Source organism: Bombina bombina, chromosome 3 (assembly GCF_027579735.1).
Source record: "Bombina bombina isolate aBomBom1 chromosome 3, aBomBom1.pri, whole genome shotgun sequence".
Taxonomy (NCBI): Eukaryota; Metazoa; Chordata; class Amphibia; order Anura; family Bombinatoridae; genus Bombina; species Bombina bombina.
The window spans coordinates 89,142,223-89,169,840 of NC_069501.1; the positions used below are offsets into that span (position 1 = coordinate 89,142,223).

The following is a 27,618-nucleotide window of genomic DNA, read 5'->3' on the forward strand; positions in this document are numbered from 1 at the left end:
GTAGCCTTGTTTGGGCAAAAAATTCCAACACTATAAGTAAGTGTGCAGTAATGGATTATTTGCCAGCTATAAGTCATTTATGTTAAAGTGAAATATCTCCAGTACATCTGAATGGCAAGCTCACTTGTGTTTATGCAATGTTTTCAGGTCCTATAGTATATTCTTTTTTTTCTAACATACAAATTCCATATTCTGATCACAAGTTCTGTTTCCACCTGTTGTGAATATATTAGAAAAACAAGATCCTGTTTTATATCATAAACTAATCTCTTTAAACCACTTCATGAAGAATGTGTTCCTTTTAAAATAATTGCATTGTCTTTCTCAAGTATGTTCCAATTGATCTGACTTAAAATTCCATTTTTGTGAAAGCCATATACTGTAGCTTATCCAATTTGCAGTTCTGCACTAAGATAATAAGTTAGTATTGTATGTCCCATTTTAGTTTACAGCAGTATTGCCCAACACCAGTCTTCACTCCTTGAGCAGTACTAACAGAGAGGTTTTTTAAGGGGAAATTGTATTCAAATTTCGAATGTCAATTGTAGAATAAAAGGGGACAGATCACACTAATGATAAGATCAATTTGTGTTGTATTTGAAATATTCTATGCTCTCAACACAGGTGTGTACCGCAAAGTGTCAGTCTCCATAATGATCTGCCGTGTTTAGCTTATGAGCACAAGATCTAAAATCCACCGCTGTGGTCTTTATTAATGGTCTACTTGTTACTCACACATTTTAATCATTACATAAACAGTACAGGGCTTTAAATGTAGACACCACAGTTTTGTTGTTTTTTTCCACCTTATCAGTATTCAAAAGTACATCAGTACACTTCAGTTCAATCTTAAAGGGACATGAAAGTCAAATTTAAAATTTCATGATTGAGTTAGAGTATTCAATAAAAAAAAAAAACTTTTTAAATTTCCATTGTGATCAAATTTACTTATTTCTCTTGTATCCTTTGTAGAAATTGGCTCTTTTGCATGAGAGCATACTGAGATAGTATTAATAATTTACATGTGACTTGCACACTTTATGGCAACAGTGTTTGCAACAATGTTTACATATAGTGCTCAAAGCACATTACGGAGCCTACCTGAGACTCAATACGGCAACACGTTACACATCCCCACCAGCTAATTAAGCAAGTGTAGTGGCTGAATCTTGTGTGGGGTATACAGGCATATGCTGAATATGAATCAGGTATAGTAAAAAGGGATAGCTTTGACTAGAACTATATTTGCTAATACTTGTGTATTGCTAAATCTGTATATGTATTCAAAATTGAAATACACTTATGTACATTTCCGTTTTAAAAGGAATGTCCCTTTTAATGAGCCCAGCTTTATGGAAATATATCACTAAATATATACCACTATATATATACCACTAAATATATACCACTAAATATATATATACCACTAAATATATATATACCACTAAATATATACCACTAAATATATATACCACTAAATATATGCCACTAAATATATACCACTAAATATATATACCACTAAATATATATACCACTAAATATATATATACCACTAAATATATGCCACTAAAAAAACTATGTAAAAAAGCAGATGAACAAAGGCCCATGAAGTAACTGATAAAGAATTTATATTCTACCCAATCATCCTTCAGTTTATTATTATTTGGAAACTTATTTCCCTACTTGTGTGCTCTGTCTCCAAATGTCTCTAAAATACACCTGGGACTGCTTAAATCTTCTAAAGAAGTGCCAAACCCAGGACCAGTTCATAAGGTTATGCCCTTATACTATGCAAGACTAAGTTCTTGTAAACAAGGGAGGAAAGAGAAATTCTCACTTGTGCAAGTTTAATCCTCCAGCAACTGTTGCTTTAAACTGTGATTCCTAGTTGCACTATCACAAGTAGGGTTGTCACCACGGCCATATTTTCATGGACACTTATCAGTTATATATTCTGAAGGGTGTGCAGAGAGGAACATGAATAGTGTTGTTCAGTGTCACTATTTGTGTCATGTCCAAGGTTAAAATTCATGTTCCTACCGGCACACCTTGAAGCATGTATAAATCATAAGTGTCCAGATAAATATGGCTGAGGTAGCAACCCTATTTTCACTGCATAAAAATAAACTTTCTAAAGTCATTTCAAATTAGTTTTGTTCCTAAAATAGCCTCTTGAGAATTGTCTAAAATGAAATGGAAAATAATACTGCAGTATCTACTTTGTACTTCCTACTAGACCCATAATGGTCTGTTGGGCGCAGGAACACAACTCTTCAAGGCTGACAAGTTAAGAATGGTTTATTGGCAAACAAAGTGTAACTAAAACAAAGATACACAGTTTACACAACAACCTTTTAATTACTATCAAAATTTAATCTCAAACTGAGGTTACTTGTAAAAATTCCCCATAGAATGTTTCTCCAATTTTAATCTCTGAAGTATTTTCAGTTAGCAACCAATGCTCATATCCTAGTAACAGACTGCTAGATAAGAATATACATTTTGCCATTTCAGCATTTACCATCTTAGTGACTTTGCAGTTGGCCTGTAGAATGCCTTCACTTTGTTGAAGAGTTATATTCAGTGCAAAGCAATTTATTCCTATCTTTTGCACACACATAATATTACATTTCTGCAAGAAGTGCTTTTTAATCAATTTGGGAGTGCTGCTTTAAATCACAAGGCAGTCTGCCATTGAAAGGTTCTGTTATGTTAACACTAAGGTATAAAGCTTAGCAATGTCACCTAAATCTTTTTTTACCATTTAATCTTCTCTTCCTTCAAGATGACAGATCTACGGTGCTATTGACTGATGCTGACTTTGGAGAGTCGTCAAAGCAGAAGTCGTTAACAGTTACTCACACGGTGCATTACCAATCAGTCTCACAGGCTACTGGGCCACTGGTGGATGTTTCAGATGCACGGCCTGGAACAAGTGAGTAAAAAAATAATTATTTTAATACTGTAGTGTATAGTGGGTCAGTCAGCATTTTTACAAAATTAGTTATGTGAAACAGAATCCTTGCAAGACAAGGACTATACATATTGAGGTAATCAAAGCATAAGCTTCTGTTTTTGTGAGGGAACTTATATATTCTAGAGTTGATTCTATTTGACTTGTGTGGCATTTCCAAACACAAATTATACATAGTTCAGGACCGGCCAAACTATGGCCGGATGCCAAATTCGGTCTCCAAAGTTTTTTCTTTCTATTCTGTGGCCCTCAGAGAGTGTAAGTGTGTGAGTGAGGGCATGCAGTGAGTGTATAATGTGCGAGTGAGGGCCTGCAGGGAGTGTGTAAGGTGTGAGTGAGGGCCTGCAAGGGAGTGCATGAGGTTTAAGTGAGGGCCTGCAGGGAGTATATAATGTGTAAGTGAGAGCCTGCAGTGAGTGTATAATGTGTGAGTGAGGGCCTGCAAGGGAGTGCATGAGGTGTAAGTGAGGGCCTGCAGGGAGTATATAATGTGTAAGTGAGAGCCTGCAGTGAGTGTATAATGTGTGAGTGAGGGCCTGCAAGGGAGTGCATGAGGTGTAAGTGAGCGCCTGCAGGGAGTATATAATGTGTAAGTGAGAGCCTGCAGTGAGTGTATAATGTGTGAGTGAGGGCCTGCAAGGGAGTGCATGAGGTGTAAGTGAGAGCCTGCAGGAAGTGTGTAAGGTGTAAGTGAGGCATGCAGGGAGTGTATAAGGTGTAAGTGAGGCATGCAGGGAGTGTGTAAGGTGTAAGTGAGACCTGCAGGGAGTGTATAAGGTGTAAATGAGACCTGCAGGGAGTGTATAAGGTGTAAGTGAGGCATGCAGGAAGTGTATAAGGTGTAAGTGAGGCATGCAGGGAGTGCGTAAGGTGTAAGTGAGACCTGCAGGGAGTGTATAAGGTGTAAGTGAGACCTGAAGGGAGTGTATACAGTGTAAGTGAGACCTGCAGGGAGTGTATAAGGTGTAAGTGAGAGCCTGCAGGAAGTGTATAAGGTGTAAGTGAGGCATGCAGGGAGTGTATAAGGTGTAAGTGAGACCTGCAGGGAGTGTATAAGGTGTAAGTGAGGGCCAGCAGGGAGTGTATAAAGTGTAAGTGAGACATGCAGGGAGTGTATAAGGTGTAAGTGAGGCATGCAGGGAGTGTATAGGGTGTAAGTGAGAGCCTGCAGGGAGTGTATAGGGTGTAAGTGAGGGCCTGCAGGGAGTGTATAAGGTGTAAGTGAGGCATGCAGGGAGTGTATAGGGTGTAAGTGAGAGCCTGCAGGGAGTGTATAAGGTGTAAGTGAGGGCCTGCAGGGAGTGTATAAGGTGTGAGTGAGGGCCTGCAGGGACTATATAAGGTGTAAGTGAGACCTGCAGGGAGTGTATAAGGTGTAAGTGAGACCTGCAGGGAGTGTATAAGGTGTAAGTGAGGCATGCAGGGAGTGTATAGGGTGTAAGTGAGAGCCTGTAGGGAGTGTATAAGGTGTAAGTGAGAGCCTGTAGGGAGTGTATAAGGTGTAAGTGAGGGGCTGCAGGGAGTGTATAAGGTGTAAGTGAGAGCCAGCAGGGAGTGTATAAGGTGTAAGTGAGATCTGCAGGGAGTGTATAGGGTGTAAGTGAGGCCTGCAAGGGAGTATATAAGGTGTGAGTGAGGGCCTGCAAGGGAGTGCATGAGGTGTAAATGAGGGCCTGCAGGGAGTATATAAGGTGTAAGTGAGAGCCTGCAGGGAGTGTGTGAGGTGTAAGTGAGGCATGCAGGGAGTGTATAAGGTGTAAGTGAGACCTGCAGGGAGTGTATAAGGTGTAAGTGAGGCATGCAGGGAGTGTACAGGGTGTAAGTGAGAGCCTGTAGGGAGTGTATAAGGTGTAAGTGAGGGCCTGCAGGGAGTGTATAAGGTGTAAGTGAGGGCCTGCAAGGAGTGTATATGGTGTAAGTGAAACCTGCAGGGAGTATATAAGGTGTAAGTGAGAGCCAGCAGGGAGTGTATAAGGTATAAGTGAGACCTGCAGGGAGTGTATAGGGTGTAAGTGAGGCATGCAGGGAGTGTATAAGGTGTAAGTGAGAGCCAGCAGGGAGTGTATAAGGTGTAAGTGAGATCTGCAGGGAGTGTATAAGGTGTAAGTGAGGCATGCAAGGAGTGTATAACGTGTAAGTGAGGCATGCAGGGAGTGTATAGGGTATAAGTGAGAGCCTGCAGGGAGTGTATAAGGTGTAAGTGAGGGCCTGCAGGGAGTGTATAAGGTGTGAGTGAGGGCCTGCAGGGATTATATAAGGTGTAAGTGAGACCTGCAGGGAGTGTATAAGGTGTAAGTGAGACCTGCAGGGAGTGTATAAGGTGTAAGTGAGGCATGCAGGGAGTGTATAGGGTGTAAGTGAGAGCCTGTAGGGAGTGTATAAGGTGTAAGTGAGAGCCTGTAGGGAGTGTATAAGGTGTAAGTGAGGGGCTGCAGGGAGTGTATAAGGTGTAAGTGAGAGCCAGCAGGGAGTGTATAAGGTGTAAGTGAGATCTGCAGGGAGTGTATAGGGTGTAAGTGAGGCCTGCAAGGGAGTATATAAGGTGTGAGTGAGGGCCTGCAAGGGAGTGCATGAGGTGTAAGTGAGGGCCTGCAGGGAGTATATAAGGTGTAAGTGAGAGCCTGCAGGGAGTGTGTGAGGTGTAAGTGAGGCATGCAGGGAGTGTATAAGGTGTAAGTGAGACCTGCAGGGAGTGTATAAGGTGTAAGTGAGGCATGCAGGGAGTGTACAGGGTGTAAGTGAGAGCCTGTAGGGAGTGTATAAGGTGTAAGTGAGGGCCTGCAGGGAGTGTATAAGGTGTAAGTGAGGGCCTGCAAGGAGTGTATATGGTGTAAGTGAAACCTGCAGGGAGTATATAAGGTGTAAGTGAGAGCCAGCAGGGAGTGTATAAGGTATAAGTGAGACCTGCAGGGAGTGTATAGGGTGTAAGTGAGGCATGCAGGGAGTGTATAAGGTGTAAGTGAGAGCCAGCAGGGAGTGTATAAGGTGTAAGTGAGATCTGCAGGGAGTGTATAAGGTGTAAGTGAGGCATGCAAGGAGTGTATAAGGTGTAAGTGAGGCATGCAGGGAGTGTATAAGGTGTAAGTGAGATCTGCAGGGAGTGTATAAGGTGTAAGTGAGATCTGCAGGGAGTATATAAGGTGTAAGTGAGACCTGCAGGGAGTGTATAAGGTGTAAGTGAGATCTGCAGGGAGTATATAAGGTGTGAGGCATGCAGGGAGTGTATAAGGTGTAAGTGAGGGCCTGCAAGGAGTGTATATGGTGTAAGTGAAACCTGCAGGGAGTATATAAGGTGTAAGTGAGAGCCAGCAGGGAGTGTATAAGGTATAAGTGAGACCTGCAGGGAGTGTATAGGGTGTAAGTGAGGCATGCAGGGAGTGTATAAGGTGTAAGTGAGAGCCAGCAGGGAGTGTATAAGGTGTAAGTGAGATCTGCAGGGAGTGTATAAGGTGTAAGTGAGGCATGCAAGGAGTGTATAAGGTGTAAGTGAGGCATGCAGGGAGTGTATAAGGTGTAAGTGAGATCTGCAGGGAGTGTATAAGGTGTAAGTGAGATCTGCAGGGAGTATATAAGGTGTAAGTGAGACCTGCAGGGAGTGTATAAGGTGTAAGTGAGGCATGCAGGGAGTGTATAGGGTGTAAGTGAGAGCCTGTAGGGAGTGTATAAGGTGTAAGTGAGAGCCTGTAGGGAGTGTATAAGGTGTAAGTGAGGGGCTGCAGGGAGTGTATAAGGTGTAAGTGAGAGCCAGCAGGGAGTGTATAAGGTGTAAGTGAGATCTGCAGGGAGTGTATAGGGTGTAAGTGAGGCCTGCAAGGGAGTATATAAGGTGTGAGTGAGGGCCTGCAAGGGAGTGCATGAGGTGTAAGTGAGGGCCTGCAGGGAGTATATAAGGTGTAAGTGAGAGCCTGCAGGGAGTGTGTGAGGTGTAAGTGAGGCATGCAGGGAGTGTATAAGGTGTAAGTGAGACCTGCAGGGAGTGTATAAGGTGTAAGTGAGGCATGCAGGGAGTGTACAGGGTGTAAGTGAGAGCCTGTAGGGAGTGTATAAGGTGTAAGTGAGGGCCTGCAGGGAGTGTATAAAGTGTAAGTGAGGGCCTGCAAGGAGTGTATATGGTGTAAGTGAAACCTGAAGGGAGTATATAAGGTGTAAGTGAGAGCCAGCAGGGAGTGTATAAGGTATAAGTGAGACCTGCAGGGAGTGTATAGGGTGTAAGTGAGGCATGCAGGGAGTGTATAAGGTGTAAGTGAGAGCCAGCAGGGAGTGTATAAGGTGTAAGTGAGATCTGCAGGGAGTGTATAAGGTGTAAGTGAGGCATGCAAGGAGTGTATAAGGTGTAAGTGAGGCATGCAGGGAGTGTATAAGGTGTAAGTGAGATCTGCAGGGAGTGTATAAGGTGTAAGTGAGATCTGCAGGGAGTATATAAGGTGTAAGTGAGACCTGCAGGGAGTGTATAAGGTGTAAGTGAGATCTGCAGGGAGTATATAAGGTGTGAGGCATGCAGGGAGTGTATAAGGTGTAAGTGAGGCATGCAGGGAGTGTATAAGGTGTAAGTGAGGGTCTGCAGGGAGTATATAAGGTGTAAGTGAGACCTGCAGGGAGTGTATAAGGTATAAGTGAGATCTGCAGGGAGTGTATAAGGTGTAAGTGAGACCTGCAGGGAGTGTATAAGGTGTAAGTGAGATCTGCAGGGAGTATATAAGGTGTGAGGCATGCAGGGAGTGTGTAAGGTGTAAGTGAGGCATGCAGGGAGTATATAAGGTGTAAGTGAGACCTGCAGGGAGTGTATAAGGTGTGAGACCTGCAGGGAGTGTATAAGGTGAACGTGAGACCTGCAGGGAGTGTATAAGGTGTGAGACCTGCAGGGAGTGTATAAGGTGTGAGACCTGCAGGGAGTGTATAAGGTGAAAGTGAGACCTGCAGGGAGTGTATAAGGTGTAAGTGAGACCTGCAGGGAGTGTATAAGGTGTAAGTGAGACCTGAAGGGAGTGTATAAGGTGTAAGTGAGGGCCTGCAGGGAGTGTATAAGGTGTAAGTGAGGGCCAGCAGGGAGTGTATAAGGTGTAAGTGAGACCGGCAGGAAGTGTATAAGGTGCAAGTGAGGGCCAGCAGGGAGTGTATAAGGTGTAAGTGATGGGCTGCAGAGAGTGTATAAGGTGTAAGTGAGGGCCAGCAGGGAGTCTATAAGGTGTAAGTGAGACCTGCAGGGAGTGTATAAGGTGTACGTGAGACCTGCAGGGAGTGTATAAGGTGTAAGTGAGACCTGCAGGGAGTGTATAAGGTGTAAGTGAGACCTGCAGGGAGTGTATAAGGTGTAAGTGAGACCTGCAGGGAGTGTATAAGGTGTAAGTGAGACCTGCAGGGAGTGTATAAGGTGTAAGTGAGACCTGCAGGGAGTGTATAAGGTGTAAGTGAGAGCCAGCAGGGAGTGTATAAGGTGTAAGTGAGATCTGCAGGGAGTGTATAAGGTGTAAGTGAGGCATGCAGGGAGTATATAAGGTGTAAGTGAGGCATGCAGAGAGTGTATAAGGTGTAAGTGATGGGCTGCAGAGAGTGTATAAGGTGTAAGTGAGGGCCAGCAGGGAGTCTATAAGGTGTAAGTGAGACCTGCAAGGAGTGTATAAGGTGTAAGTGAGACCTGCAGGGAGTGTATAAGGTGTAAGTAAGACCTGCAGGGAGTGTATAAGGTGTAAGTGAGAGCCAGCAGGGAGTGTATAAGGTGTAAGTGAGATCTGCAGGGAGTGTATAAGGTGTAAGTGAGATCTGCAGGGAGTATATGAGGTGTAAGTGAGACCTGCAGGGAGTGTATAAGGTGTAAGTGAGGCATGCAGGGAGTGTATAAGGTGTAAGTGAGATCTGCAGGGAGTGTATAAGGTGTAAGTGAGATCTGCAGTGAGTATATGAGGTGTAAGTGAGACCTGCAGGGAGTGTATAAGGTGTAAGTGAGATCTGTAGGGAGTATATAAGGTGTGAGGCATGCAGGGAGTGTATAAGGTGTAAGTGAGGCATGCAGGGAGTGTATAAGGTGTAAGTGAGGGCCTGCAGGGAGTATATAAGGTGTAAGTGAGACCTGCAGGGAGTGTATAAGGTATAAGTGAGATCTGCAGGGAGTGTATAAGGTGTAAGTGAGACCTGCAGGGAGTGTATAAGGTGTAAGTGAGACCTGCAGGGAGTGTATAAGGTGTAAGTGAGAGCCAGCAGGGAGTGTATAAGGTGTAAGTGAGAGCCAGCAGGGAGTGTATAAGGTGTAAGTGAGATCTGCAGGGAGTATATAAGGTGTGAAGCATGCAGGGAGTGTATAAGGTGTAATTGAGGCATGCAGGGAGTGTATAAGGTGTAAGTGAGACCTGCAGGGAGTGTATAAGTTGTGAGACCCGCAGGGAGTGTATAAGGTGAAAGTGAGACCTGCAGGGAGTGTATAAAGTGTAAGTGAGACCTGCAGGGAGTGTAAAGGTGTAAGTGAGACCTGCAGGGAGTGTATAAGGTGTAAGTGAGGGCCTGCAGGGAGTGTATAAGGTGTAAGTGAGGGCCAGCAGGGAGTGTATAAGGTGTGAGACCGGCAGGAAGTGTATAAGGTGTAAGTGAGGGCCAGCAGGGAGTGTATAATGTGTAAGTGAGATCTGCAGAGAGTGTATAAGGTGTAAGTGAGGGCCAGCAGGGAGTGTATAAGGTGTAAGTGAGACCTGCAGGGAGTGTATAAGGTGTAAGTGAGATCTGCAGAGAGTGTATAAGGTGTAAGTGAGGGCCAGCAGGGAGTGTATAATGTGTAAGTGAGATCTGCAGACAGTGTATAAGGTGTAAGTGAGGGCCAGCAGGGAGTGTATAAGGTGTAAGTGAGACCTGCAGGGAGTGTATAAGGTGTAAGTGAGACATGCAGGGAGTGTATAAGGTGTAAGTGAGTGCCAGCAGGGAGTGTATAAGGTGTAAGTGAGGGCCAGCAGGGAGTGTATAATGTGTAAGTGAGATCTGCAGACAGTGTATAAGGTGTGAGGGCCAGCAGGGAGTGTATAAGGTGTAAGTGAGACCTGCAGGGAGTGTATAAGGTGTAAGTGAGATCTGCAGAGAGTGTATAAGGTGTAAGTGAGGGCCAGCAGGGAGTGTATAAGGTGTAAGTGAGACCTGCAGGGAGTGTATAAGGTGTAAGTGAGACCTGCAGGGAGTGTATAAGGTGTAAGTGAGTGCCAGCAGGGAGTGTATAAGGTGTAAGTGAGTGCCAGCAGGGAGTGTATAAGGTGTAAGTGAGTGCCAGCAGGGAGTGTATAAGGTGTAAGTGATGGGTTGCAGAGAGTGTATAAGTAGGCTGACCATATTGCCGCTTTAAGAAGGAACACATATGAAAAATACATATGTCAGGGTTCTTATACAAAACATTTCTTTAAACAGCCCTGAAAACAGCCCTGACATATGTATTTTTCATATGTGTCCCTTTTTAAAGCGGCAATATGGTCAGCCTATGTATAAGGTGTAAGTGAGGGCCAGCAGGGAGTCTATAAGGTGTAAGTGAGACCTGCAGGGAGTGTATAAGGTGTAAGTGAGACCTGCAGGGAGTGTATAAGGTGTAAGTGAGACCTGCAGGGAGTGTATAAGGTGTAAGTGAGACCTGCAGGGAGTGTATAAGGTGTAAGTGAGAGCCAGCAGGGAGTGTATAAGGTGTAAGTGAGATCTGCAGGGAGTGTATAAGGTGTAAGTGAGGTATGCAGGGAGTGTATAAGGTGTAAGTGAGGCATGCAGGGAGTGTATAAGGTGTAAGTGAGATCTGCAGGGAGTGTATAAGGTGTAAGTGAGATCTGCAGGGAGTATATAAGGTGTAAGTGAGACCTGCAATGAGTGTATAAGGTGTAAGTGAGATCTGCAGGGAGTATATAAGGTGTGAGGCATGCAGGGAGTGTATAAGGTGTAAGTGAGACATGCAGGGAGTGTATAAGGTGTAAGTGAGGGCCTGCAGGGAGTATATAAGGTGTAAGTGAGACCTGCAGGGAATGTATAAGGTATAAGTGAGATCTGCAGGGAGTGTATAAGGTGTAAGTGAGACCTGCAGGGAGTGTATAAGGAGTAAGTGAGATATGCAGGGAGTATATAAGGTGTGAGGCATGCAGGGAGTGTATAAGGTGTAATTGAGGCATGCAGGGAGTGTATAAGGTGTAAGTGAGACCTGCAGGGAGTGTATAAGGTGTGAGACCTGCAGGGAGTGTATAAGGTGTTAGTGAGACCTGCAGGGAGTGTATAAGGTGTAAGTGAGACCTGCAGGGAGTGTATAAGGTGTAAGTGAGGGCCTGCAGGGAGTGTATAAGGTGTAAGTGAGGGCCAGCAGGGAGTGTATAAGGTGTAAGTGAGACCTGCAGGGAGTGTATAAGGTGTAAGTGAGGGCCAGCAGGGAGTGTATAATGTGTAAGTGAGACCTGCAGGGAGTGTATAAGGTGTAAGTGAGATCTGCAGAGAGTGTATAAGGTGTAAGTGAGGGCCAGCAGGGAGTGTATAAGGTGTAAGTGAGATCTGCAGAGAGTGTATAAGGTGTAAGTGAGGGCCAGCAGGGAGTGTATAAGGTGTAAGTGAGACCTGCAGGGAGTGTATAAGGTGTAAGTGAGATCTGCAGAGAGTGTATAAGGTGTAAGTGAGGGCCAGCAGGGAGAGTATAATGTGTAAGTGAGATCTGCAGAGAGTGTATAAGGTGTAAATGAGGGCCAGCAGGGAGTGTATAAGGTGTAAGTGAGACCTGCAGGGAGTGTATAAGGTGTAAGTGAGATCTGCAGAGAGTGTATAAGGTGTAAGTGAGGGCCAGCAGGGAGTGTATAAGGTGTAAGTGAGACCTGCAGAGAGCGTATAAGGTGTAAGTGAGACCTGCAGGGAGTGTATAAGGTGTAAGTGAGGCATGCAGGGAGTGTATAGGGTGTAAGTGAGAGCCTGCAGGGAGTGTATAAGGTGTGAGATCTGCAGAGAGTGTATAAGGTATAAGTGAGGGCCAGCAGGAAGTGTATAAGGTGTAAGTGAGACCTGCAGGGAGTGTATAAGGTGTAAGTGAGACCTGCAGGGAGTGTATAAGGTGTAAGTGAGGGCCTGCAGGGAGTGTATAAGGTGTAAGTGAGACCTGCAGGGAGTGTATAAGGTGTAAGTGAGGCATGCAGGGAGTGTATAAGGTGTAAGTGAGGGCCAGCAGGGAGTGTATAAGGTGTAAGTAAGGGCCAGCAGGGAGTATATAAGGTGTAAGTGAGGGCCAGCAGGGAGTGTATAAGGTGTAAGTGAGACCTGCAGGGAGTGTATAATGTGTAAGTGAGACCTGCAGGGAGTGTATAAGGTGTAAGTGAGGCATGCAGGGAGTGTATAAGGTGTAAGTGAGGGCCTGCAGGGAGTGTATAAGGTGTAAGTGAGGGCCAGCAGGGAGTGTATAAGGTGTAATTGAGGGCCTGCAGGGAGTGTATAAGGTGTAAGTGAGGGCCTGCAGGGAGTGTATAAGGTGTAAGTGAGGCATGCAGGGAGTGTATAAGGTGTAAGTGAGGGCCAGCAGGGAGTGTATAAGGTGTAATTGAGGGCCTGCAGGGAGTGTATAAGGTGTAAGTGAGGGCCTGCAGGGAGTGTATAAGGTGTAAGTGAGGCATGCAGGGAGTGTATAAGGTGTAAGTAAGGGCCAGCAGGGAGTATATAAGGTGTAAGTGAGGGCCAGCAGGGAGTGTATAAGGTGTAAGTGAGACCTGCATGGAGTGTATAAGGTGTAAGTGAGGCATGCAGGGAGTGTATAAGGTGTAAGTGAGGGCCTGCAGGGAGTGTATAAGGTGTAAGTGAGGGCCAGCAGGGAGTGTATAAGGTGTAATTGAGGGCCTGCAGGGAGTGTATAAGGTGTAAGTGAGGGCCTGCAGGGAGTGTATAAGGTGTAAGTGAGGCATGCAGGGAGTGTATAAGGTGTAAGTGAGGGCCAGCAGGGAGTGTATAAGGTGTAAGTGAGGGCCAGCAGGGAGTGTATAAGGTGTAAGTGAGACCTGCAGGGAGTGTATAAGGTGTAAGTGAGGGCCTGCAGGGAGTGTATAAGGTGTAAGTGAGGGCCTGTAGGGAGTGTATAAGGTGTAAGTGAGGGCCTGTAGGGAGTGTATAAGGTGTAAGTGAGGGCCTGCAGGGAGTGTATAAGGTGTAAGTGAGGGCCAGCAGGGAGTGTATAAGGTGTAAGTGCGGGCCTGTAGGGAGTGTATAAGGTGTAAGTGAGGGCCTGCAGGGAATGTATAAGGTGTAAGTGAGGGCCAGCAGGGAGTGTATAAGGTGTAAGTGAGGGCCTGTAGGGAGTGTATAAGGTGTAAGTGAGGGCCTGTAGGGAGTGTATAAGGTGTAAGTGAGGGCCTGCAGGGAGTGTATAAGGTGTAAGTGAGGGCCAGCAGGGAGTATATAAGGTGTAAGTGAGGGCCTGCAGGGAGTGTATAAGGTGTAAGTGAGGGCCTGCAGGGAGTGTATAAGGTGTAAGTGAGGGCCTGCAGGAAGTGTATAAGGTGTCAGTGAGGGGCTACAGGGAGTGTATAAGGTGTAAGTGAGACCTGCAGGGAGTATATAAGGTGTAAGTGAGGGCCAGCAGGGAGTATATAAGGTGTAAGTGAGGGCCAGCAGGGAGTGTATAAGGTGTAAGTGAGATCTGCAGGGAGTGTATAAGGTGTAAGTGAGACCTGCAGGGAGTGTATAAGGTGTAAGTGAGACCTGCAGGGAGTGTATAAGGTGTAAGTAAGACCTGCAGGGAGTGTATAAGGTGTAAGTGAGGGCCAGCAGGGAGTGTATAAGGTGTAAGTGAGGGGCTACAGGGAGTGTATAAGGTGTAAGTGAGACCTGCAGGGAGTGTATAAGGTGTAAGTGAGGGCCAGCAGGGAGTGTATAAGGTGTAAGTAAGGGCCAGCAGGGAGTACATAAGGTGTAAGTGAGGGCCAGCAGGGAGTGTATAAGGTGTAAGTGCGACCTGCAGGGAGTGTATAAGGTGTAAGTGAGGGGCTACAGGGAGTGTATAAGGTGTGAGATCTGCAGAGAGTGTATAAGGTATAAGTGAGGGCCAGCAGGAAGTGTATAAGGTGTAAGTGAGACCTGCAGGGAGTGTATAAGGTGTAAGTGAGACCTGCAGGGAGTGTATAAGGTGTAAGTGAGGGCCTGCAGGGAGTGTATAAGGTGTAAGTGAGACCTGCAGGGAGTGTATAAGGTGTAAGTGAGGCATGCAGGGAGTGTATAAGGTGTAAGTGAGACCTGCAGGGAGTGTATAAGGTGTAAGTGAGGCATGCAGGGAGTGTATAAGGTGTAAGTGAGGGCCAGCAGGGAGTGTATAAGGTGTAAGTAAGGGCCAGCAGGGAGTACATAAAGTGTAAGTGAGGGCCAGCAGGGAGTGTATAAGGTGTAAGTGAGACCTGCAGGGAGTGTATAAGGTGTAAGTGAGGGGCTACAGGGAGTGTATAAGGTGTGAGATCTGCAGAGAGTGTATAAGGTATAAGTGAGGGCCAGCAGGAAGTGTATAAGGTGTAAGTGAGACCTGCAGGGAGTGTATAAGGTGTAAGTGAGACCTGCAGGGAGTGTATAAGGTGTAAGTGAGGGCCTGCAGGGAGTGTATAAGGTGTAAGTGAGACCTGCAGGGAGTGTATAAGGTGTAAGTGAGGCATGCAGGGAGTGTATAAGGTGTAAGTGAGGGCCAGCAGGGAGTGTATAAGGTGTAAGTAAGGGCCAGCAGGGAGAATATAAGGTGTAAGTGAGGGCCAGCAGGGAGTGTATAAGGTGTAAGTGAGACCTGCAGGGAGTGTATAATGTGTAAGTGAGACCTGCAGGGAGTGTATAAGGTGTAAGTGAGGCATGCAGGGAGTGTATAAGGTGTAAGTGAGGGCCTGCAGGGAGTGTATAAGGTGTAAGTGAGGGCCAGCAGGGAGTGTATAAGGTGTAATTGAGGGCCTGCAGGGAGTGTATAAGGTGTAAGTGAGGGCCTGCAGGGAGTGTATAAGGTGTAAGTGAGGCATGCAGGGAGTGTATAAGGTGTAAGTGAGGGCCAGCAGGGAGTGTATAAGGTGCAATTGAGGGCCTGCAGGGAGTGTATAAGGTGTAAGTGAGGGCCTGCAGGGAGTGTATAAGGTGTAAGTGAGGCATGCAGGGAGTGTATAAGGTGTAAGTAACGGCCAGCAGGGAGTATATAAGGTGTAAGTGAGGGCCAGCAGGGAGTGTATAAGGTGTAAGTGAGACCTGCATGGAGTGTATAAGGTGTAAGTGAGGCATGCAGGGAGTGTATAAGGTGTAAGTGAGGGCCTGCAGGGAGTGTATAAGGTGTAAGTGAGGGCCAGCAGGGAGTGTATAAGGTGTAATTGAGGCCTGCAGGGAGTGTATAAGGTGTAAGTGAGGGCCTGCAGGGAGTGTATAAGGTGTAAGTGAGGCATGCAGGGAGTGTATAAGGTGTAAGTGAGGGCCAGCAGGGAGTGTATAAGGTGTAAGTGAGGGCCAGCAGGGAGTGTATAAGGTGTAAGTGAGACCTGCAGGGAGTGTATAAGGTGTAAGTGAGGGCCTGCAGGGAGTGTATAAGGTGTAAGTGAGGGCCTGTAGGGAGTGTATAAGGTGTAAGTGAGGGCCTGTAGGGAGTGTATAAGGTGTAAGTGAGGGCCTGCAGGGAGTGTATAAGGTGTAAGTGAGGGCCAGCAGGGAGTGTATAAGGTGTAAGTGCGGGCCTGTAGGGAGTGTATAAGGTGTAAGTGAGGGCCTGCAGGGAATGTATAAGGTGTAAGTGAGGGCCAGCAGGGAGTGTATAAGGTGTAAGTGAGGGCCTGTAGGGAGTGTATAAGGTGTAAGTGAGGGCCTGTAGGGAGTGTATAAGGTGTAAGTGAGGGCCTGCAGGGAGTGTATAAGGTGTAAGTGAGGGCCAGCAGGGAGTATATAAGGTGTAAGTGAGGGCCTGCAGGGAGTGTATAAGGTGTAAGTGAGGGCCTGCAGGGAGTGTATAAGGTGTAAGTGAGGGCCTGCAGGAAGTGTATAAGGTGTCAGTGAGGGGCTACAGGGAGTGTATAAGGTGTAAGTGAGACCTGCAGGGAGTATATAAGGTGTAAGTGAGGGCCAGCAGGGAGTATATAAGGTGTAAGTGAGGGCCAGCAGGGAGTGTATAAGGTGTAAGTGAGATCTGCAGGGAGTGTATAAGGTGTAAGTGAGACCTGCAGGGAGTGTATAAGGTGTAAGTGAGACCTGCAGGGAGTGTATAAGGTGTAAGTGAGACCTGCAGGGAGTGTATAAGGTGTAAGTAAGACCTGCAGGGAGTGTATAAGGTGTAAGTGAGGGCCAGCAGGGAGTGTATAAGGTGTAAGTGAGGGGCTACAGGGAGTGTATAAGGTGTAAGTGTGGGGGGTACAGGGAGTGTATAAGGTGTAAGTGAGACCTGCAGGGAGTGTATAAGGTGTAAGTGAGGGCCAGCAGGGAGTGTATAAGGTGTAAGTAAGGGCCAGCAGGGAGTACATAAGGTGTAAGTGAGGGCCAGCAGGGAGTGTATAAGGTGTAAGTGAGACCTGCAGGGAGTGTATAAGGTGTAAGTGAGGGGCTACAGGGAGTGTATAAGGTGTAAGTGATGGGCTACAGGAAGTGTATAAGGTGTAAGTGAGTGCCAGCAGAGAGTGTATAAGGTGTAAGTGATGGGCTGCAGGGAGTGTATAAGGTGTAAGTGAGGGGCTACAGGGATTGTATAAGGTGTAAGTGAGGGCCAGCAGGGAGTGTATAAGGTGTAAGTGAGGGCCAGCAGGGAGTGTATAAGGTGTAAGTGAGGGGCTACAGGGAGTGTATAAGGTGTAAGTGTGGGGGGTACAGAGAGTGTATAAGGTGTAAGTGAGACCTGCAGGGAGTGTATAAGGTGTAAGTGAGGGCCAGCAGGGAGTGTATAAGGTGTAAGTAAGGGCCAGCAGGGAGTATATAAGGTGTAAGTGAGGGCCAGCAGGGAGTGTATAAGGTGTAAGTGAGACCTGCAGGGAGTGTATAAGGTGTAAGTGATGGGCTACAGGGAGTGTATAAGGTGTAAGTGAGTGCCAGCAGGGAGTGTATAAGGTGTAAGTGATGGGCTGCAGGGAGTGTATAAGGTGTAAGTGAGGGGCTACAGGGAGTGTATAAGGTGTAAGTGAGGGCCAGCAGGGAGTGTATAAGGTGTAAGTGAGGGCCAGCAGGGAGTGTATAAGGTGTAAGTGAGGGCCAGCAGGGAGTGTATAAGGTGTAAGTGAGGGCCAGCAGGGAGTGTATAAGGTGTAAGTGAGGGCCAGCAGGGAGTGTATAAGGTGTAAGTGAGGGCCAGCAGGGAGTGTATAAGGTGTAAGTGAGGGGCTACAGGGAGTGTATAAGGTGTAAGTGAGGGCCAGCAAGGAGTGTATAAGGTGTAAATGAGGGCCAGCAAGGAGTGTATAAGGTGTAAGTGAGGGCCAGCAGGGAGTGTATAAGGTGTAAGTGAGACCTGCAGGAAGTGTATAAGGTTTAAGTGAGGGGCTACAGGGAATGTATAAGGTGTAAGTGAGGGCCAGCAGGGAGTGTATAAGGTGTAAGTGAGGGCCAGCAGGGAGTGTATAAGGTGTAAGTGAGATCTGCAGGGAGTGTATAAGGTGTAAGTGAGGGCCTGCAGGGAGTGTATAAGGTGTAAGTGAGGGGCTACAGGGAGTGTATAAGGTGTGAGGGCCAGCAGGGAGTGTATAAGGTGTAAGTGAGTGGCTACAGGGAGTGTATAAAGTGTAAGTGAGGGCCAGCAGTTAGTGTATAAGGTTTAAGTAAGGGCCAGCAGGGAGTATATAAGGTGTAAGTAAGGGCCAGCAGGGAGTGTATAAGGTGTAAGTGAGGGCCAGCAGGGAGTGTATAAGGTGTAAGTGAGGGCCAGCAGGGAATGTATAAGGTGTAAGTTAGGGGCTGCAGGGAGTGTATAAGGTGTAAGTGAGGGGCTACAGGGAGTGTATAAGGTGTAAGTGAGGGCCAGCAGGGAGTGTATAAGGTGTAAGTAAGGGCCAGCAGGGAGTACATAAGGTGTAAGTGAGGGGCTGCAGGGAGTGTATAAGGTGTAAGTGAGACCTGTAGGGAGTGTATAAGGTGTAAGTGAGGGGCTACAGGGAGTGTATAAGGTGTAAGTGAGGCTTCCGGGGGTGTATAAGTTGTAAGTGAGACCTGCAGGGAGTGTATAAGGTGTAAGTGAGAGGCTACAGGGAGTGTATAAGGTGTAAGTGAGGGCCAGCAGGGAGTGTATAAGGTGTAAGTGAGGGGCTACAGGGAGTGTATAAAGTGTAAGTGAGGGGCTACAGGGAGTGTATAAGGTGTAAGTGAGGGGCTACAGGGAGTGTATAAGGTGTGAGGGCCAGCAGGGAGTGCAGAAAGATTGGAGAGTATATCAGAAAGCCTGTGAGAATGGATAAGTGAGTGAGGATGTTTGTAAGAGTGGGGCAGTATCTGCAGGGTGTATATAAAGGTGTGTGGGTATCTTACATGTATTCAATGGTGGGGAAGGATCAGCCATTTGTGAGTACGAGAATCATCAATAATAGATCTTTTGTGATCGTGCCAGATCCAAACGTAGCCCCGAAAAAGACGCTCTTGATAGATTGTGATTGAGGACAACGTGCTATAAACATTAAAGCATTTTCTCTGTTTGTGCTTTCATCTCCCTTTAGTCTACAACTGACCATTTTACTGTATTGCTGTAATTTTTGGAAGAAAAGGAAAGCACAAGCTATTTTAAAAAAAAAGAAATGTTCCTTTTTATAATTTTGTAGCTAAATAATTATGCAGCAAATGTCTGTTAATTAATCTACTAAATTTAGATCCCAGTAAATAATTTACATTCCTTTAATTAACTACAGCCTTGGTAATGTATTAGTTTATTTTCTAAGGCTCTTAGCAGAATGATTAATTGATTAGAGGGTTGGAAAATCTTTTGCAAAAATTGCACGAGAATCTTGTTTTCTGTTTGATGCTTAGGCATTAGGGAAAATGAGTCTTGTTCTCATAATTACTTCGAAACTCATAAGAAGCTGCGTTGGGGGTTATAGGAAGATACAAAAACTCAGGATTCTGGCATTGATAAAAGAAAAGTAAGACAGAGAGTCCAGTCCAGCACCTCAAACCACTGAACGCACTCAGGGGTCACCACTTAAATCCCCAGTAACATCAGAGAATCCAAGAAGAGTGGCAGCAACAAATGGAATTCAAAATTTATTAGCACATAAACAAAGCGACGTTTCAGGAGCCACTTCCCTTAGTCATGCAATAAAACGTAATGGTACAAAATATCCTTATATACCCTTATGCCACCAGGGGGCAATAGAGTTATATTTACAAAGTTAACTTTTTCACATCCAGGATTTTGGAACAATAACTCAAAATTATTTAGAATGCAATGTATCCCTTATGCTGAACAGTAAAAGGGGTAAGGGATACATTGCATTCTAAATAATTATGAGTTATTGTTCCAAAATCCTGGATGTGAAATAGTTAACTTTGTAAATTTACCTATATTGTCCCCTGGTGGCATAAGGGTATATAAGGATATTTTGTACCATTATGTTTTATGGCATGACTAAGGGAAGTGGTTCCCGAAACGTCACTTTGTTTATGTGCTAATACATTTTGAATTCCATTTGTTGCTGACACTCTTCTTTGATTTTCTGATTCATTGATTCAAGAAAACCCATTTTGTGAGAAAATTATCTGGCAGAAAAACTACTACTTGGCGAATGGAAAATTGCAGAATTCACAGAGATTTCTGCACACCGCCATGTCACAGCCACAGGTTGCAGCTAAAGATATAAAAGCTCAAAACGGAAATGTGCAAGGGAGCATTTTAATTTTACATAGAAGCATTTTGTAGTATATTTTCATTAACGAAAATGCTTTTAGTAAAAGTTATTACTGAATTTTTTAGCAGCATACTCACATATGCTGTGAGCAGTGTTCCCTCTAAGGCTAGTTTTGTGAACGGCCCAGAAGTGAAACAGTTAATTAGAGCAATTAGCAAAGACTACTGAATGCAGACTGCAAGGTGTGGTTCCCTTATTATATATACATATATATTTACAATCTGCTGCCCATCGCTGCACGACTTACCCCCTTCGCTGTGCTACTCTCACGGCATGAGAACGAGGCTCTCATTGGAGCCTAAGGAATCGCGCTCTTGTAAGTGCAAAGCTTTTGCGCAATGCAAACACGAGGTTGCGTTCGCATTGCACCTAGCTTGCAATACCAGTGCACGCAAATGTTACTAAGTGGAGCACAAATATTGCTTTCGCGGAAGCGATATTTTGCACGTCACTTACAATCTAGCCCAAACTGTTTCAGTGCTGGGCTGCTCACCAAACTGACCTTAGAGGGATCACTGGCTGTGAGTGCCCTCTGTGCCAGCATTTAAGCATTACACCTTCTCAAAGATTCATCAGTGGGTTGTGTACTACAAACGAAGTCTCCACTGATGCAGTACGCACCACCGCCAGCTATCTGAGCAGGTATGGTGTTTGAACCCTGATCCCTTAGTCACATGTAGCATATGTGTGTATGCCATGATAAAACAGTGATAACTTTTACTTGAAGCATTTTGGATAATTAAGTAAATTGAAACGCTTCTATATAAAATTAAAATTGTCCCATGCATATTTGAATTTTGAGCTTTTTATCCCTTTAAAGGGCCATAATAGCCAATAAATGACATGTTCTAATCCGTTAGAGCATGTCATTTTCTGACTATGAACTCTGCTCTACTATGTGTTTAACTCTTGCAAAGGGGTTGAATTCACAGTAGAAGTGTTGCTCAGTACCTGCGGTACATTGCCGATCCTGAGTGGATCCTGCCTCTGATCCAATCAATATTGCTAGTCACATGACTCAGATGTGTAACTAGCACTGCTGATTGAATTGGTGTCAAGTTCTGCTTGGCGCCAGCAGTGTCCCGGCATCAGAAGAGGCTTCCATAGGAGCATATGGAAGCGTGCTCTTTTGAGAGAAATGCTTCCCAGCAATGCGAATGTGAGGTTGCGTTCACATTGCTGTGAACTTGTAATACCTGCGCACATTAGCGTGCTCTGGTATTACACAGGAGTGCAAATATCGCTTTCATGAAAGCGATATTTAGCGCTCCACTTGTAATCTGGCCCTTAATAAATTACCATCGTGCTCTGCTTTCAGGCAGGTGGTTTTGTGTGCACGTGTGTTTGCACGTCCATTCAATATTTTTTTTTGCTACCTCATTGACAATAGAAAATTGAAGCCCAAGAAAAACCTTTGGAAAATATTTTATTCATAAACAAACTAGTAATTCTTAAAATGTTTCACAAAACAATTTACACCTTTCACTCATATCTAATCCATCTGTTTGTTTCCTTGATGTATAGGTGTTCCACTTGCTAAAATGTCTGTAAATCAGTGTTAATTTTGACGGCAAATTTCAATTTAGTCTTAGTTTTAGTCTTTTGACTAATGCCATTTTAGTTTTAGTCGTCTTTTAGTCATCTGAATTGTTTTAGTTTTAGTCTAGTTTTAGTCGACTGAATCTCCAGTAGATTTTAGTCGGCTGAATCTCCAGTAGATTTTAGTCGACCAAAATCTAAGGGGTTTAGTTAAAGTGAAGGTAAAGTTAGCATCTTTATTACTTTTCAAATGTCAGTCGCCTAAAAAATAATGTTAGTTTAATTCATCAATTTCGTTAAAATTCGATATTTACCGTTTTATCCGATATTTATAACTCTATTCTCCTGGTTCTGTAATCTGCCCGTATTATTATTTTTTTTTCTGCAGCCAGGTCACGTTGTTCTAGTAGCCAATTATCTGTCTGGCCGTTAGGCGGCCGTCATTTGACGTCACCGCATAACTATTGGATCTGCGCATGCGTTAGATACACTTCCTGTATCTTATAAGCCGTGCTCGTTCAAGATTTGCGCATGCGCAAATCTCCTTCACTCAAGCAACTCTGCCGAACGCACTTGGTTTAGCAACAATTAGCAATTTCTTTTATGCTAATCGAAAAGCGTAGAAAACAAAAAGCAGCCTTTACAGTTCGCTTGCAAGATAGTAATGAATGAATAGATATTCATTCAATACTATGTTGCAACGGGATTAACGCATGCGCTTCAGAATGTAATAGTTTTTAGTCGCGCAGGCGCAAATTGAGGTTGAGCCGTAGTGTGCGCATGCGCAAGATTGAATAAAATCGAGAACGCGCATTTACCATACGTATAGAGCGGGTGTCAACGCTCTATACGTAATACACCAAGAAAGCAGGAAATAACTTGAAGGCGGAGCTTTAATCGGCAGGACACGTACAGATAAAGTATTGATTTTATATTGATATATATAGAAATATGACATAAAAACTTAGCGATCATGCTATATTTTGAAGAATTAACACACTACTGCTTTCATTTCCCGGAAACTTTACCTTCACTTTAAAGTGTAATGCATTATTTAAGCATTTATCTATAATTTGCAAACTGATTATATACTCCAGGAGTAAACATAACACCTGTTATTATTTATGGTATTAAGGTTTAAACCTGCAATACAGACACAGATTTAGCCGTTGTGATATGTAACATCTTTATTAAACTTAAAATTAAATAAAACCAAGTTTCATAAACAAACAGAAGTGCAACTTTAAAATATAAAAAACAAAACTGTAAACTGTATTGGCTGTATTGAACATATTACCCAATATAAAAACTTTAACAGTTCTCTGTTAATAATTAAAACAAGAATCAAGTAACTCAACACAGCAAAAAGTTTCTGCAGATAGCACAGGCACAGCATAACTTAAACCATTATTCATGAGTTATGCTTATTTCTATAGGAAGAATCAATTGATTGTTCACAGATTTGAAACATTTTCGGCAACGATATTAGCACTGCTCTAGAACTTCCAAACTCATTATATACTCCTGGAGTAAAGGTTTATTAACCTGTTTTTATTTATGGTATTAAGGTTTGAACATGCAATACAGATTTAACAGATTTAACTGTTGTGGTATATAACATGTCTTTATATATCTTAAAATTTAAGAAAATTAAGTTTCGTAAATTTTACAAAAGAGCAGTAATTGGATATGGATTGATTATAACACCTTGCATAAAATGTTTTTGTCAGCAAATTTTGATTTAGTTTTAGTCATAGTCTTTTGACTAAAATGTCATTTTAGTTTTAGTCGTATTTTAGTCATCAGAATTTCTTTAGTTTTATAGTCATTTTAGTCTAGTTTTAGTCGACGAAATTAACACTGCTGTAAATAGACAATATAATATTACAAAATATGCAACAATTTGGTTTCTTTTCTTGTTTGAAACATAATTTTAGGTAAAGTCAGTTGTACTCAGCATTGACAGTTTTATCATATAATTTAGGTCAGGGACAAAAAAGATAAAAAGACACAAGGTTGGCAGTGAAATGAAAATTGCCTGCTAGACAAAGAAGTTATTAAAACCCATTTTCCTTCAGGACATAAGATTGAAATTTACATCAAAACATTATAGAAGTGAATTGTCTAACATTTCCCCCAGCACTAGTGACACTGGGACATGCCTGCCTGGTCCTTGAGATGTAATTCAACAGGGGGTAAACTCTCAATATATGATTAAATATGACACTGAAAAATTGCTTCTTTTTGTGGGTTAAAGTTAAATGTATTGTATTGTATGTGCTGTGTCTGCAGCAACGAGCTAATACTTCCAACCTGAGTGATTTGTTTTAGACGCAAAATAAATACTACACAAAGGTACTGCTGAAAATCTTATAAATAATACAATGGGTGTTCTACAGAGCAACAGTCAGGAAAAAAAAAAGATATCTACATCGCACAACATCAAACCCTTGCATACCCAGCCAGTCTATATGCAGTTCCTTGCAGCTTTGCTCTCTTTCTGTAAATAAATCATGAACCGCAAGTAAAAGTCAACATTTTGCACATATATCTATAGTTACCTGTTTTATTTGATAAAGTATTTAATTGTGAGATACATATAGTTACTTAATATTTTTAGTCTTTTAGTGCTTAAGATATGCAACATAATTAGTGATTAAAGGGACATTAAACACTTTGAGATGGTAATATAAAATGATAAATTGTATATAATAAAACAACTCTGCAATATACTTTCATTATTTGTTTTGTCCTCTTTGCCTGTAATTCCATTCTGAAATTGTGAGCTTTTCAGTTCCTGTTAGAAATGGAAGTGCAGAACACTGTTAAATCCAGCACAACCATTGGCTGCACACTCTAGTGACCTATTTATAACTGACCCTAATTGGCCACAGCAGAGAAGGTAACACAAGTTACAACATGGCAGCTCCCAGTGTTTTATAGGCACTAAAACTTTACACTTATTTTGTCACTTTTTAAACAACTAATGAAACTTTAAAAAATACATCTACATGTTAGTCATGGACTAATCTTTTCTTTAAATGCATCATTCTATCTAGCATGTATTTAGTGTTTAATGTCCCTTTAAATATGCAGTGCTGATATCAGTCTATTTATATTGGTCCATGGGAAAAAAATGCTATGTCAAATTTTGAACAGACTATGTGCTTGATTTGTTTTAAACTGTGGAATGCAATGACCATTTGTATTTAACAGTTTAGTAATGATTATCAAAATTGTAAATACGTTCTGAAGTGTTTAAAATTTTTAGTGATGGCTAAACCCAAATGACTTAAACGGACAGTCAACACCAGAATTTTTGTTGTTTAAAATGATAGATAATCCCTTTATTACCCATTCCCCAGTTTGGCATAACCAACACGGTTATAATAATATAATTTTTACCTCTGTTATTACCTTGTATCTAAGCCTCTGAAAACTGCCCTCTTATTTTAGTTCTTTTGACAGACATGCAGTTTAGCCAGTCAGTGCTTACTCCTAGGAAACTTCACGTGCGTGAGCTCAATGTTATCTTTATGACACACATGAAATAACGCCCTCTAGTGGTGAAAAACTGTTGAAATGCATTCACATAAGAGACAGCCTTCAAGAAATTAGCATATGAGCCTACCTAGGTTTAGCTTTCAACTAAGAATACCAAGTGATCAAAGCAAAATTTGTGATAAAAGTAAATTGGAAAGTCATTTAAAATGACATGCCCTATTTGAATCATGAAAGTTTATTTTTGAGTTGACTGCCCCTTTAATTAATAGTCATAAAAGACATATAATTTAAAGTTTGTTGTGTTCTTTTGCAGGATATAAATGTGTGAATATGATACAAATTTGTTTCACAGTGGTTTTTTTTGGTCACAATAGTGTTAGATTCTGGTTTAAATGGGAAAGTTATAATTTGTAGCATTTAGTAATTTCAGATACAGGCCCAGTTAACACTGCGGTTGTAAACTATGCATAATGGTGCTAACAAATATGTCCATTAAAGTATATAGAGATATTTTCTGTTACTATTAGTTTGCACAGTTTACAACAGCAATGGAAACTAGGTCACAATTGGATAGGATATACACAGTTGATTTAATATAATCATATGGTTAAATTAAATATATAACAAACTTAAAGGGACAGTCAAGTATAAATTAAACTTTCATTATTCAGATAAGACTTTTAATTTTAATTGACATTCCAATTTACTTTTACCATCAAATTTGCTTTTTTCTCTTGGTATTCTTAGTTTAAACTAAACATAGGTAGGCTCATATGCTAATTTCTAAGCCTTTGAGGGCTGCCTCTTATCACATGCTTTTTAAATCTCTTTTCAACACAAAGAGACAGAAAGTACACGTGGGCTATATAGATAACACTGTGTTAAGGCACAGAAAGTTATTTAAGATCTAGCACAATACAATGCTAAATTTAAGACAATAGATAATAAACAGTCACAGTCATGTGATCAGGGGGCTGGAAGAAGGTTCCTAGATACAAGGTAATCACAAAGGTAAAAAGTACATTAATATAACTGTGTTGGTTATACAAAACTGGGGAATGAGTAATAAAGGGATTATCTATCTTTTAAAACAATAACAATTCTATGGTTGACTGTCCCTTTAAAAGAAAAAAAATCTTTCAATGCCAAAATACAAGTTCTTACTTTAACTAGTAACTTGTGGTAGCTTTGGCCACCTCGCTCTTATTGGTTGCATAAATACAGAAATTTCTCTGTAACCTAGGGAAGGATACATAGGTTGTAATTTATAGAATGTATAGATTATCTGAGATATAAAAAGTACTGGGTATTAAAATGTACGTTTCCAAAAACTGAGCAAAATACATTTACAAAGAAAAAAGTATTTATCATTTAAATGTACTTTGCCTAAAGGTCTTTTAGCAGTTTAGGAACAATCTGTTCCTTATATTGTGCTGCTGTCATTGGTTACATATAAATGTAAAGAGATAAAGCCACAATCTTTGTGACTAAATATATCCTGTGGTCATAAACCCAACAACTGCCTGAAAAGATACTAGTGATTTCTCAATAATTTGCTCTCAATAGCTCTCAAAGGTATAATAACAAATAAAACAGCACTATAATCATGGTGAATTCCCAAAAGCGTTTCAGAATCAATGTGTTATACCAACTACTTTAGCTTGCAAATCCAACTGGTCGATAACCAACTATTAAAAAGTCCAGTACTACAGTAGCATTCAAAGGAAGGTCAAAAAAACATAATGCAAAGTTTAAGGAGTGCTTTTGAGATAGTGTGCCCTTGAGTCAGCCATAGATAGCCTCAGTTGACTGAATTATTCCTTTGAGAATTATCATACTAATACTAAATATATTTTTATTATGTTCTTATTCTCATGTAAAATGATTATGTATAATATAAGACGATACATATACAGCAGGTACAGAATTCACCTCTCCACAGCCAGTATCTAATACATGAAAGCTAAAGGATCACTAGGTTTGCTGATGATAAAAACATTTAGTAACAGTGATATTAAAAAAAAGTAAGTGATATTAGAAAAAAATGTAGGACTGGGAAAATACATGGGATCTGAAATGTAATATTTCCAAGAGCAAAATTATGCATATAGGATCCAAAAACCCAAAAGGCCAATTATAGTCTCAATGGTACATTACTGACTGTACCTAAAGAGGAACGGGACTTGGGAGTCGTTAATTTAGATTTAAATGTTGGTACACAATGTGGAAAACTGTGTACCATTCTGGAGATCATGGGGCATATTTATAAAGCTCCACATGGCTCGCCCGAAACAGAAGTTATGACTTGTCCGCCTGCTCTGAGGCTGCGGACAGAAATCACCAGAAATCAACCAGATCGAATACATTCGGGTTGATTGACACCCCATGCTAGTGGCGAATCTGCAGGGGGCAGCATTGCACCAGCAGTGTCCGTTTACTATTTACTCTGTGGATTCATGAATGCAGGTAAAGCTAGCTATTAGTAGCTAACATACATTAGCGCTGAGAGTTTATGATTAGACATCACATGAATGCAGAGAAAGCCAGCTATTAGTAGCTAACATACATTAGCACTGAGAGTTTATGATTAGACATCACAAGCTGATCTAAGCAGTGCACAGACGCATAAAGTCTTTTAGTTACTAAGACCTGCAATAAACACTGCGCTCACAGACCCACCTCAGCTGACAAGGGGAGGCAGCGTATCAGCACAAGGTCTTCTCCTCCAGCCTCACCTTGTAAGCATATCCCCGGGAAAGTTTCTCACCAAGAATGCTTCCACTGCAAAAATGCCGGCCGCTCTAAATGAAGCAATGGTTT

The 27,618-nt window shown here is 42.7% G+C and overlaps 1 protein-coding gene across 1 annotated transcript in view; it reads left to right on the forward strand.

Moving 5' to 3' along the window:
• DSCAM (DS cell adhesion molecule) overlaps positions 1–27,618 on the forward strand; it is a 717,945-nt gene that overhangs the window by 597,242 nt on the left and 93,085 nt on the right. Inside the window, exon 29 of the mRNA XM_053705914.1 lies at positions 2,786–2,935. Within this exon, the coding sequence (XP_053561889.1) occupies positions 2,786–2,935 (150 nt within the window). The remainder of the gene's footprint in view (positions 1–2,785; positions 2,936–27,618) is intronic.